A 13,140-nucleotide genomic window follows, 5' to 3' on the forward strand; every position below is an offset into this window, starting at 1 on the left:
TTTTTAATCAATTTTTAAGTGGATTTTACAGATTTTCTAGGCGATTTTGTTATTACTCTAAATTAAACTGTGGTGCTTTAATTTACCATATAATTTTATGAATAAATTTAATGGAAACGATAAAGTGATTCAAGTTCTAGGTATTTTTACGGGAAACAAATAATGAAAATAATTGAGTCAATATTTTCCTATAAAATAAAAAATGTTCGAAACATGTAAATTTATATGGAGAATATGCAATTTTTTGTATTGTCGTACTATATAATTTATTATCTGTTATGGCTAATTGTCCCGCTTATCGACCAAATTAGATTTTGTATTTAGTTTGCGTTTTTCATATATATGTCACGTGATGTAATAAATTGATTATGCTCCACCTGAACGGTTTGCGTTCCCTAAACAGTTAAAAAACTTTTATTATCTTTTGCATTTGGATATTTATAATACTATTTGGAAAACACGCGAAACAATCAAATTCTATTAATCAAAAATCTTTCAAAACTTATCGTCAGAACAACGATACAGCATCCCGTCGAAATTCTCGAACTCACCCTCGAAACAATAAAGATAGTTCATGGATTTATTCCAACCCATATAATGATTTCCGGAAACTGCCGGACGACAATAATTTTATAGATCCGCTTTACGTCTTATAACTTTTTGCATAATGTACCTTGGTACCACAATATCTGATATAGATTTTACTTCTGATTGTAATTTTAATTTTAATGTCTCTGTATTTTATTCTTCATTCATTTTTTTTCTAATTCCCCGTCGTGAGTAGCCTTAGCGGCGTAGTTTCATTGACGATAGCTATTCCTCTTTTTTTTTCTTTTCCTTTTTCTCACTAAGGGTGATTCCTCTATGTGTGGAACGCGTCTGTTAACTTACTTTAGTTAGTTTTTCCTTACTATGTTTTTTTGCTTTTAGTGGTTATTCTACACAAAGTTAGTCCAGCACTCATCCTTGAAGAATAAAATAATACAAAATTTGCGTTCCCTAGTTTATGCTAAGTTCAGTGTGATAATATAAGTATATCAGTTGTAAAGCAACTATTATCGCATGGCCCTATAGGATCATGCTGATTTATATTTATCAAATTGATTAAATTATTAGTAATTTCTAAGTTTGTAATATTTGTATAAATAATTCTAAGGATCGTCAAGTATTTCTTTTAAATCATTCGTTCCATACGTTTTTAATACTTCATGAATATTTCTAACCTTCATTAGCTGTAGAAATCCCTTATTCTTTTTTTGTACTATCAAATATATTAACATCTGATTCTACTAAGCGAAAAATTATATATTTTTTTTTATTAACAAAATGATGATACATAAATACCTCATTAATACAATGAAAATACTTAATCTCTATAACTTTCAAATTTTAATGAACCTAATCTAATTAGTATTATAAAAACAGATCATTTCATTTCCATGTTACGTATCAAATTATTGTACAGAGAGTAATCTAAATATCGTCAAATTTTTTTAATTATATAGATTGTAAATCAATCATAGGTTTACTAAACACATTCTTCTTTGCAGTCCATTCGGACGTGAGTGTACTTTTAAAGTATTTGAAGTATGAGCACGTAAAATCACCAAATGTGTTTGAAGTTCTATCCAACGTTAATATTAAAGAGAATCTTATGAAGACAGAAATGAAATATAAAAGTCATTAGCCGAAAAGAGGATAAAATTTCAATGTAGACCATATCATATAAATGGAAACAATCGTCATCAAGTGGTTAGTATTCTATCTGTTACGTGTTCATTCTTTCCCATTCTAACTATATATTTGCTCGCTAATTTAACAATGTCAATAATTATGGATGCTGTTTTTAAGAGCGGAATATATTATATTTCGATATCATTAATTTGAATCCTATAATACTATTTTTCAACAATTACCTGCTTTAAAGTTCAAAAATAATTTACATAGATCATATTATCATTAAGATTTATGGCACTCGTTATATTTTTACAAGTTTGATAAGAATTTAATTTTATTGGACTTAAATTTATGAAATGTTTATTTCATTTAAAGCAAAAATTGTTTTTCTTAAAATAAAAATAAATGATATTTATTATAAACTGAATAAGTAAAAAATCAATGTAATTTTACTATAACGAATATTTAAAAGTATAATTTATGATAGTATATATGGAAATGATGTATGGATATTGATAAATTTTAGAAACACGGCATTCAATATACTGTATATCTTGCGTGCGTATTCCAACTACTAGATGTCGTTTAATAGCTAACTAGTTTTAATACGTTTTCCTACTTTTAAATATTTTAAATTTGATTAAAATAATATTAAAAGAAAATATAAATAAATATGATTAAAGCAAATGAATATTTACCACCACTATTATCTTGGGTTTCAAGATTTAATTCTTCATTGTTTCGCTTTTTTAATGAGGTTGAAGAATTTTGAATTGTTATATTTTGTGATGATAAACTAAATTACAATTAAAATCAATTAATTAGTACACAATATAATACATTCAAAATATAATTGCAAATACCTTTCAACGTCTATGTCAAGCTCTTTTTCTTTCGAAATATAATTATAATTATAATCTAAGTAAATAATATTCATTTAAAGATTACTGTATATAATAATTTTTAATTGCAATTAACTCTTTTTAGTAATACCTTCTTTATCGCCAAATGAAATTGTTGAGGATGAATTAATGGATGAACATTTAGAAATTATATCACTTAATGGTCTACTTGTATAAATGGCTTCCGGGTGACATTTTTCAGCAAATTCAGGACCAATCATCTTTGATTCTATCAGTCTGTTTCTTTTTACTTCAGCTTGTTCAAATTCTGCTGCGTATTTATAAGGCCACTTACGTAAATTTGAATAAAATTCTTTTATAGAAGGTCTTTTTTTTGGATCAGGGTCCCAACAACTTTTCATTAAATTGGCATAACATTCTGGTGTATCTTCTGTAATTTTGGGTCGTTCTCCATCGAGAATTTTATAAATGAGATTATGGTCATGTTCAACATTAGCAAAAGGTTTACAACCTGTTGTAAGTTCCCACATAACCATGCCAAAACTATAAATATCAGTTTCTTTAGAAAATGCAGACCCTTTAAATATTTCTGGTGCAATATAAGGCATAACACCATATATTTCATTATTTGAAGATTCGTCATTTATAGATTGTGATAATCCTAGATCCCCAATTTTCCATTGAACTATATCAAGTAATATATTTCCGCTATGGAAATCTCGATGTACAAATGTATTTTTGTGAATATATTCAAGTCTAAATAAAAAAGAAGTTAAAACTTAAATTTCAATAATATAAAAATTATATTTAAATATAATTACCCTTCTGTAATTTGCAATAAAATAATTAGTTTTTGATTATTCCATGTAATATTTGTAAAATTCTTTTGTAAATACTTATGTAAATCTCCTTCTGACGCATACTTCATAATTAATGTATAATCTTCTAATTCAGGATCTTTTGTAAAGCCATAATTTTTAATTATATAATTATCAAATTTATTAAAACACTGTTGATTTGATCTTAACTATAAAATTTTAAGAATTAATAGTCAAAGATTAAAGACTAAATTAATTAATAAAAAATCATTCACAAAAATATTAAAAATATTCACCTCATTTAAGAAATATTTATTATTAATTTTAGAATTTTCGAATTTTTTTAAAATGACAGTTTTATTATTACTTAACCAAGTTGCTTTATATATAATACCATATCCCCCTTTTGTCATTTCTTTTACATCTTTAAATTGAGAATATGATATCCGCCTAACTGGGATCATTTTTTTAAAAATAGAAGTTAATAGAATTGATGGTTCAAAATATTTATCAATGGTTTTTATAATATTTGTAATCTCTAAATTTAAGTTGTCATATGAATTATCATTAAGAAGGAAATCATCAAATACATTTCTGTCTATAATAAGTGATATTCTTTTACATTTTTTACATTGGGTTTGATCTGTAAGTCCAAAAATAATGTTTGTTGTTAAACAATATCTGCATCCGGTATAAAATATAAGGCAATTTGCACAATACTTTTGACAATCCGTTGTAAATGTTAAATCTGAGTAACATACGTCACAATGAGAATTATCATACCACCATGGTAAGTAAAGAAGTGAAATTTGCTTTTTAGACAAGGTTGATTCTGTCCATTCAAATGAAATTAGATAACAATTTGAGCATAATATAGGTCGCCATACATTTCTTTTACATATTATAGTAGGTTGCCATATATGTGTACTTTGAAATAGTGACTTTCCACATAATTGACAATGTTTTTTACTTTTAATCACCTTAGTGTATATGTTGGAACTATTGCTATCATGATAATAATATTCATATAAATATCCTTCTATTTGGCTAAAACATAAAATTCTTACACAATTTCTACAACATTTTTGAATACATTGTGATACCTTTGTCTTACTTATTTCATGTTCATTACTACATTTCAAGTACATTGTACAATATATGTCCAAGTATATATTATTATCAGTTATATCATCAATATAAAGCGATAAACATTTTTTGCAATATTTTTGATTATGACAAAGAAGTGTCTCGATATATTTTTCTCCACAATAAATGCAATTTAAATCAAATCTATTAAAAGAAATAAATTTAATTGGTATAGGACTAGATTTTAATCTTGGTGTTGGGTCAAAAAATTTTTCATTATTTTTATTTACAAGCTCCATTATATTATATTAAGTATCGATAACAATAATGAATTTGGAAATTTTGAACGTATTTTATTTATATTTATTATACTTTTATTTATTATATCTGAATGAAACAGTTTAAAAAAGATAGAACTTTCTGTTAGTGATACAGAAAGTATTACGGAATTTAGAAAGTTCGTTTTAAATTTAGAAGTACTTTATCGAAGGGTAAATGGAGTTTGAAACCGGTTAAGGATAACCAGTTAATTAACCGGTTAAGATGGTCAAGTGGTTAAGGATTTATTAACTGGTTAAAAATGGTTAATTTAACCGGTTAAATTAACCGGTTAATTTTTTTTTTTGATAACACATTATAGTGTTACAAAGAAAACACAAATATAAATTTGGCAATTGATCGGCAAAGATTAGTTTGTCATTATTAGGACAGGGACAGAACTCTTTAAACCACAATTTTGTGATTTAGAGCTTCCTGTGGTACTTTTATGTTATATTAAGTTTAACCATCAAATCGTAGGTTTTTTGGTAGAATTTAATTTTGTTGATCATTTACAAAAAAATATTTTTTTTTTCAAACGCATAAACACAAAAAAAAATTTTTTTTTTTTTTCATAAAAAACTTTTTTAATTTATTAAAGTTTGATTTTTTAAATTCATAAATTTAAATATGAATTTTACAAAATTAATAAAATTTTACCAACTTTAAATTAAATAATGATTTCAATAGCATGTTACAAAACTCAAAGCAAATACTATGAATACTCGGTACAAAATTAATAATGAAACAGTAAAATAATGATGTTTATTGAATTTAAATATATATATATTTTTTTATTAAAGTGGTAAAAAAGAAAATTAGCAAATCTGTAGTAGTGCCGCAACATTTTTTGTATAATATTATATTTAAAAAATTCAGTGAAAACGTTTTTTCATAATAAAATATCAAAAAACTGGTGCGAAACTTTTTTTGATATATTATTATGAAAAAACGTTACTGACCAGGGGTAGGTCATGAATTTGATAATCTGACCCGTAAGTTATTAAGAAAATATTTTGATGATATAAAAATGCCGAAACTTTTTATATTCAAATTATTAAGAAAAAAACAAAAAAAAAACGTTTTTTATTTTTTTTTAATGAAAAAAAATGTTTATTTTTCCATTTCTTTTAATGAAAAAACGTCCGGTTCGACGTTTTTTAATTAAAAAATGTTTTTTATTTCTTCTAGTGAAAAAACATTGGGTTCGATAAAAAAAATATTTTTTTTTTATTTCTTTTAATGAAAAAATGTTATGTTCGACGTTTTTTATTTTTTTAAGAATAAAAAAAGTCAAACCTGACGTTTCTTATTCTTTTTTAATGGAAAAATGTTGAACCAACATTTTTTTTATTAAAAAAACTTTTTTTAGTTTTATTTAATGAAAAAATGTCAGATTTGACATTTTTTATTTTTTTTTCAATGAAAAAACGTCATATTTGGCATTTTTTATTTTACACTAACTCAACTCCTCTCTAAACATGCATGAACTCTTGTTGGTTATATATAACAACATTAAAGTAAATTTTTTTAATTAAATTCTTAATTATTAATAAATAAGCCATATACACTATGCGTTGTGGTCACGGCTGACTTGTTTCATCAAATGTATAATCTAGTACAAAGATAGATTGTTCCACGTTGCACGATCAATAAACTATTTCTCGAGGAATTCCAGTAGTACCGAATGTCGGCAGACTGGAAGGAGATGTCATCATTAATTAAAATAGCTCGAGTGATTGCCCGTAAAGGAAAAATGTCGTTGTATTAGGCCAAGCAAAAAAAAAATTTAGATTCTCGTGACCCGGCCGGGTCATTTTTAAAATTTTATGTCACGAGAATCTAAAAATTTTTTTTGCCCGGCCTTACCGCAAAACAAAAATCATAGAGAAAAATGCGTGATTGGAATAGTATTAATAATATTAATTCTGTGTAACCGTAATTATTCTCTATTCACAGTATACGTAATGATATACATTGTACTTCAGGCGTTTAGCTATTCGTAAAAGACAGGCCGTGTTGTGTAATTTTAATATTGATTGTCCTAAGAGTCCTGCTTGATTGTTGTGCTGTAAAATGTGGTGTTTGGATAGAAGATTGTTAAGTCTTTTACTCATAATGGATACCATAATCTTTCTTAGGGTTTCCAGTAGAGTAATAGGGCGTGTATTGTTACAAATTCGATTTTCTGATTTTATATTATTATTTGAGAATGTCAAAAAATCACACCCAACGTTTTTGATTGGTTACGCGTTTACGTCATCATCAATAAATGTTTATTTATTTATTATTTCTAGTACTTTTCCAACTTTAAACCCTTCGCTCAGCTGGTATGTTTTTCTTTTTTTTCTTTTTTGTTTTTTATATTTTATTTCTTGCTAACTTTATTTTATTCTCTTTAAGTTCTTACTCCTTTGCTTTTTGCAATTAAGGAGTGTTCAGTATAACATAGTCACTGTTTTTTGAAGTTTTTATTTTTTTTATTTTGTCTCATACACTTCGTTTCTTATATTTTGTTCCTTACATTTCCTTCCTAACTTTATTTTATTTTTTTTAGGTCCTTAGTTCTTCTCGGTATGTTCTTTTTTTTATTTTTTTTTATTTTGTCTATTATATTTCGTTTCTTATTTTATGGTTTTTACTTGGTCGGTTTGTTTCCTTCATTTTTTTATTCCCTACTGTTCTTTTATCTCTTGTTTCCATTGTTACTTTCATTTCCTTATTTTATCATTTCTTTTTCACTCCACTTCATTTTTTTCATTACTTTTCACTCATCCTTCATTTCTTTCACTCCTTTTCACTTCCCGCCCGTGTTTTACGATAATTCTTGAAGTCTTGTTATTAAATTAAAATGCAAATTATGGTCATTAACATTAAGGTAAAATTGTTAACAATAAAAAGTTATTTATATTATTATCGATTTACATATTTTTTACTATAAAATTACACTTCAAAAAATGTTGAAGAAAATTTATTATGCTAGAATTAAGATTTAAAATTTGAGTAATGTATTAACTCCGGTCAAATTTTAATGCCGGTCAGAATAAGTTTTAACCGGTTAATAACCGGTTAAGGTTTTTTGAAGCTCTACTGCGGCTTTATTATATTACAGATCAACCAGCGGAAGTACTAATTACTAAATATTTCTAGAAGATAATGATGGAAACAAAAGATGATACACAAATTAAGAAAGGAAATGAATGAGAAGCGATTGATACGATAATTTGAACAATTATGGATACAAGAATTTTCTATTTTATCTAAGGCCGGGCAAAAAAAATTTTTAGATTCTCGTGACATAAAATTTTAAAAATGACCCGGCCGGCCGGCATTTTTTTTTATATTTGTAAAATTTTTTCATATGTAAAATTTTTTTACGCCACATTGTCCAACTTAAAATCACGTGATAAAAATTTTTTACTATAAAAAAAAAAATTTCCATTTTTCGAAAAACTGACCCGGCCGGGTCACGAGAATCTAAATTTTTTTTTTGCTTGGCCTAAATATGAAATAAGGTTAAAAAATAATTTTGTACGATTAATTGGCATTCAAAAAGATGATATTATAAATTGAATCAATTAAACACTGTTAAATTTGTAAGTTATTAATCATATACTATCAGAATTTTAAAAATTTTTCCAAAGCAACAAATATTATTCAATGCATTGCAACAGGATTAATGAGTTTAATTTAATATGATGAATTTCTGATATAGAAAATTAATTATTGCATATGAATTATAATGTGAGTGAAAAATAAAAATTGAAAATTTTACTATATCTGTATATTATATCTAGACTAACCTGTATAAATATTTTTGTATTGTATTACCCGTGTTACCTGTTACATAGCGCGTTATTAATGTGGCTTAGCTAAGTCCCGCTTTTTTTACATGTAACGACCGACATTTGAGTTATGTGTATAGGCTAGTTAACGAATAATATAAATTATAATACTTAATAATAAAAAAGAACAATATTAAAATAAGTATTGATTATACTAATTATTTAAAAAAATTATATAATCTAAAAAATTTTTAATTTTTTTTTTGGCTGCATAGTATTTTCTAAAAAATCATATCTATTCAAATCATATAAAATATATTTATTCTAATGAAAACAAAATACTTATTTCGATTTTATCGCAACACTAACCTGATCCAAACTTAAAAGGCTAAAGAACAAAAAAGCGTTAGGAAAGAAGAAAATATTAGTTAAAAAAAATACCAAGAAAAAGAATTCGGAAAAAATTCAAAAAAAAAATCAAATACTGAAAAAAGTTTCAGTTTTTTTTTAAAAAAATTCAGTTTAAATTTTTTTTTTTCTGCTTTGCTCGCTAATTTAACAATGTCAAAGATTATGGATGCTGATTTTAAGAGCAAAAAACATTCTACTTTTGTACCATTTATTGAAATCCTATAATATACTATTTTACAACAATTGCATGCTTTAAAATTGAAATTTTTAGAAAATAATAAAAAAAAATGTCAAAAAAAGTAATTTATATATTAAAGTTTATGGTTCTCGATATATTTTACAAGTTTGATAAGAATTTAATTTTATTGAGATAATTTAGATTATATATTTCATTTAAAATACACAAATAGATGATGCTTATTATGAATACGTAAAAAATAAATTTTTAAAAAAAATAACTTCTGCAGATAACCCTAAGTCTATAATTTAGTTTAACTAGTTTTAATACGTTTTCCTACTTCAAATATTTTAAAATTTGAATAATATTAGCATTAATAAAAAATAAAATAAACATCATCAAGCTAAATAAACATTTACCACTATCGTCTTGGGGTTCAAGATTTAATTCTTCCTGGTTTCGCTTTATTAAAGAGGTTGAGAATTTTTGAATTGTTATATTTTGTGATGATAAACTAAATTTCAAGTTAATATCAATTAGTAGTACATAATTTAGTTATAAAAATATAATTTAAAATACCTTTTAATATCTATATCAAGCTCTTTTTCTTTTGAAATATAGTTATAAGTATAATCTAAAGAAAATGCATTTTAAAGATTACTATAAATAATAATTTTAATTACAATTAAATTTTTTGTAGTAGTACCTTGGTTATTACCAAATGAAATTGTTGATGATGAATTTGTGGATAAACATTTAGAAATTAAAGCACTTAATGGCCTACTTGTATAAATTGCCTCCGGGTGGCAATTTCCAGCAAATTCAGGACCAATTTTCTTTGATCCTATCAGTTTCTTTCTTATTGCTTCAGCTTGTTCAAATTCTACTTTATTTTCATTTGTAAAATACCAAATATCAATTATGAAAAAAATTTTTCCTATAGAAGGTCTTTTTTTTGGATCAGGATCCCAACAACTTTTCATTAAATCAGCATAACATTTTGGTGTATCCTCTGTAATATTGGGTCGTTCTCCATCAAGAATTTTATAAATAAGATGAATATCATGTTCAACATTAGCAAAAGGTTTACAACCTGTTGTAAGTTCCCACATAATCATACCGAAACTATAGATATCAGCCTCTTTAGAAAACGCAGCCCCTTTAAATATCTCTGGTGCAATGTAAGGTATAACTCCATATATTTCATTGTTTAATGATTTACTACTTTCAGACTGCGATAATCCCAGATCCCCAATTTTCCATTGAAATACATCTAATAATATATTTCCGCTATGAAAATCTCGATGTATAAATTTATTCTTATGAATATATTCAAGTCTAAATAAAAAAAAGTTAATTACTGAAATTTTAAGAATATAATGAGCACATTTAAAATATAAATACCCCTTTGAAATTTCCTGTAAAATATGTAGTTTTTGATTATAACGATTACTCCACGCAATACTTGTAAAATTCTTTTGTAAATATTTATGTAAGTCTCCTTCTGACGCATATTCCATAACTAAAATATAATCATCTGATTCAGGTTCTTTTGTGTAACCATAAACTTCAATTATATAATTATGAAGTGGTTTATTTTTACAATGTTGATTTGATATTAACTATTAAATTTAAAGATTTAATTAAGGCAGGATTAAAGACTAAATTATTTAGTAAAAATCACTTACGAAAATATTTAGAAATACTCACTTCGTTTAAGAAATATTTAATATTATTTTTAGAACGTTCAAATCTTTTTAAAATGATTTCTCTATCTAAATCATCATGTGCTGGCCAAATTGCTTTATATATAATACCATATCCCCCTTTTGTTATTTCTTTTACATTTTTAAATTGAGAATATGGTATCCACTTAACTAATTTTACAATACGTACGTTTTTAAAAATAGAATTTAATAGAGTTTCTGGTACAAAATATTTATCAATTGAGTTTGCAATATCATGACCAAAATCTAAATTGTAATATATCATATTATTAAGAAAGAAATCAATAAGATAACAATCTGCATTACTACACAAAGTGAGTGATATTCTTTTGCATCTTCTACATTGAGTTTTGCCTGTAATTCCAAAAATAATGTTTGTTGTTAAACAATATCTGCATCCGATATAAAATACAAGACAATTTTTACAATACTTTTGACATTCTGATATAAATATTAATCTTGACGAACAATTTATACAATATAAATTGTTGTGCCACCATGGTAAGTAAAGAATTGAAACTTGCTTTTTAAACATGGTTGATTCTACACATTCAAAAGAAATTAGATAACAATCTGAGCATAGTCTTAATTGCTTTACAGTAGTACGTTCATCTAGTGACTTTCCACATAATTTACAATGTTTTTCACTTTCAATCACCTTATTGTATAATATGTTGATAACATTGTTATTAGTAGGGTATTCATTAAAAGATCCTATTATTTGTTTAAAATATAAAATTCTTATACAATTTCTATAATTTCTACAACATTTTTGTGGTACTTTTGTCTTACTTATCTCATGATGTACACTATATTCCAAGACCATTGTGTAATATATGTCCAAATATATATTATCATCAGTTATATCATTAATATAACGCGATAAACATTTTTTGCAATATTTTTGATCATGACAAAGAAGCGTCTCGATATATTTTTCTCCACAATAAATACAATTTAAATCAAATTTATTAAAAGAAATAAATTTAATTGGTATAGGACTAGATTTTAATCTTGGTGTTGGGTCAAAAAATTTTTCATTTTTTGTATTTGCAAGTTCCATTTTGTTATATTAATTTAATTAAGTATCGATAAAATAATGAATTTGGAAATTTTGAAAATTTTGAACGTATATTTATTTATAATTTCAGCTTGAACTTTCTGTTAGTGATACAGAAAGTATTTCTAGATTTCTCATGGAATTCTAAATTATTATGGAAAGTTTGTTTTAAATTTGGAAGTACTTTATCGAAGAGCAAATGCATAATAGTAATACAATTTCTTTATTATATTTATTTATTTAGTTAAAAAGTATTTTTAGTGTAATTATTAAATATTTCTAGAAGATAATGATGGAAACAAAAAATGATAAACAAATTAAGGAAATGTTTAGAAAATCAATACTTGAACAATGATAATTAAAAAAGAAATTTCTGTTTAAATAAGGTCGAAAAATAATTTTGTACGACCAATTGGGCGTGTATCACGTCATAATAAATGATGATAAAATTAAATCAATTTAATACTATAAAATCTTAAAGTAAATCGATCGTATATAAAATCATTATAATATTTGAGCTTTTACGTGATGTTTCTACTAAAACTAAGAAACAGGAACCGTTATAAAGTTCTTTCTGTCCGTTTACTTAGCTAGAAATGTATCAATAGCGTTAACTTTGTAAAATATGTATCGCATATGTCTGCGTGAGTTGATATTTTATTTGATAATGAATAACGTAACTTTTTTAAAAAATTATAAGAAAGCGAATAATATTAATGTTACTTTGTTTTTATAAAATTAAAACCAATCTATCTAATTTTTTATCGAGGAAAATATTATTGAGTTATAATCAAGAGGGTAACCCTTTTTTTAGATAGGAGAGAATTGAAGACTATAAAGTATAAACAAATGTTCATGATGTCACGTCTGCGGTCATCCAGTAATCACTCGTGTAAAATGTATGCTCGGTAAATCAAGCTTTTGACGTTAATCTTATACAGGATATTCAATTGTGAAACATACTGTACGTTTCGCCGTACTTTTCATTTTTCGCTAAAATATTTAGCGTTAGCTATTAATTATCGCACCCTATAGGATCATGCTGATTTTATTTGCGTGACGTTAATCATATTTTCCAAAAACTTTATATGCTAATTATGATACATATATAATTTATACAGTACAAGTATTTTAAAAGATGAGTATTTCCTTATCAAAAGATTTATCCTTATTTGTTTGATCATTTCCTATCCCTTCATTACTTAAATTTAATAAAA

The 13,140-nt window shown here is 25.1% G+C and overlaps 2 protein-coding genes across 2 annotated transcripts; both read right to left on the minus strand.

Moving 5' to 3' along the window:
* Positions 1-2,269: 2,269 nt before the first annotated feature.
* On the minus strand, positions 2,270-4,743 carry OCT59_003700 (uncharacterized protein; the record flags this gene model as incomplete). Its single annotated transcript, XM_066147816.1, has 6 exons — positions 2,270-2,295; positions 2,376-2,473; positions 2,541-2,595; positions 2,671-3,296; positions 3,362-3,567; positions 3,655-4,743. 6 exons carry the CDS (start codon positions 4,741-4,743, stop codon positions 2,270-2,272), a joined length of 2,100 nt encoding a protein of 699 aa, XP_065996483.1.
* A 4,706-nt stretch (positions 4,744-9,449) lies between these two features.
* On the minus strand, positions 9,450-11,926 carry OCT59_003701 (uncharacterized protein; the record flags this gene model as incomplete). Its single annotated transcript, XM_066147817.1, has 7 exons — positions 9,450-9,475; positions 9,556-9,650; positions 9,716-9,770; positions 9,843-10,148; positions 10,362-10,474; positions 10,541-10,758; positions 10,847-11,926. The coding sequence occupies 7 exons, from the start codon at positions 11,924-11,926 to the stop codon at positions 9,450-9,452; spliced, it is 1,893 nt and encodes a 630-aa protein (XP_065996484.1).
* Between the last annotated feature and the right edge of the window lie 1,214 nt (positions 11,927-13,140).

The sequence above is a fragment of the Rhizophagus irregularis genome, chromosome 12 (genome assembly GCF_026210795.1).
Source record: "Rhizophagus irregularis chromosome 12, complete sequence".
Lineage (NCBI taxonomy): Eukaryota > Fungi > Glomeromycota > Glomeromycetes > Glomerales > Glomeraceae > Rhizophagus > Rhizophagus irregularis.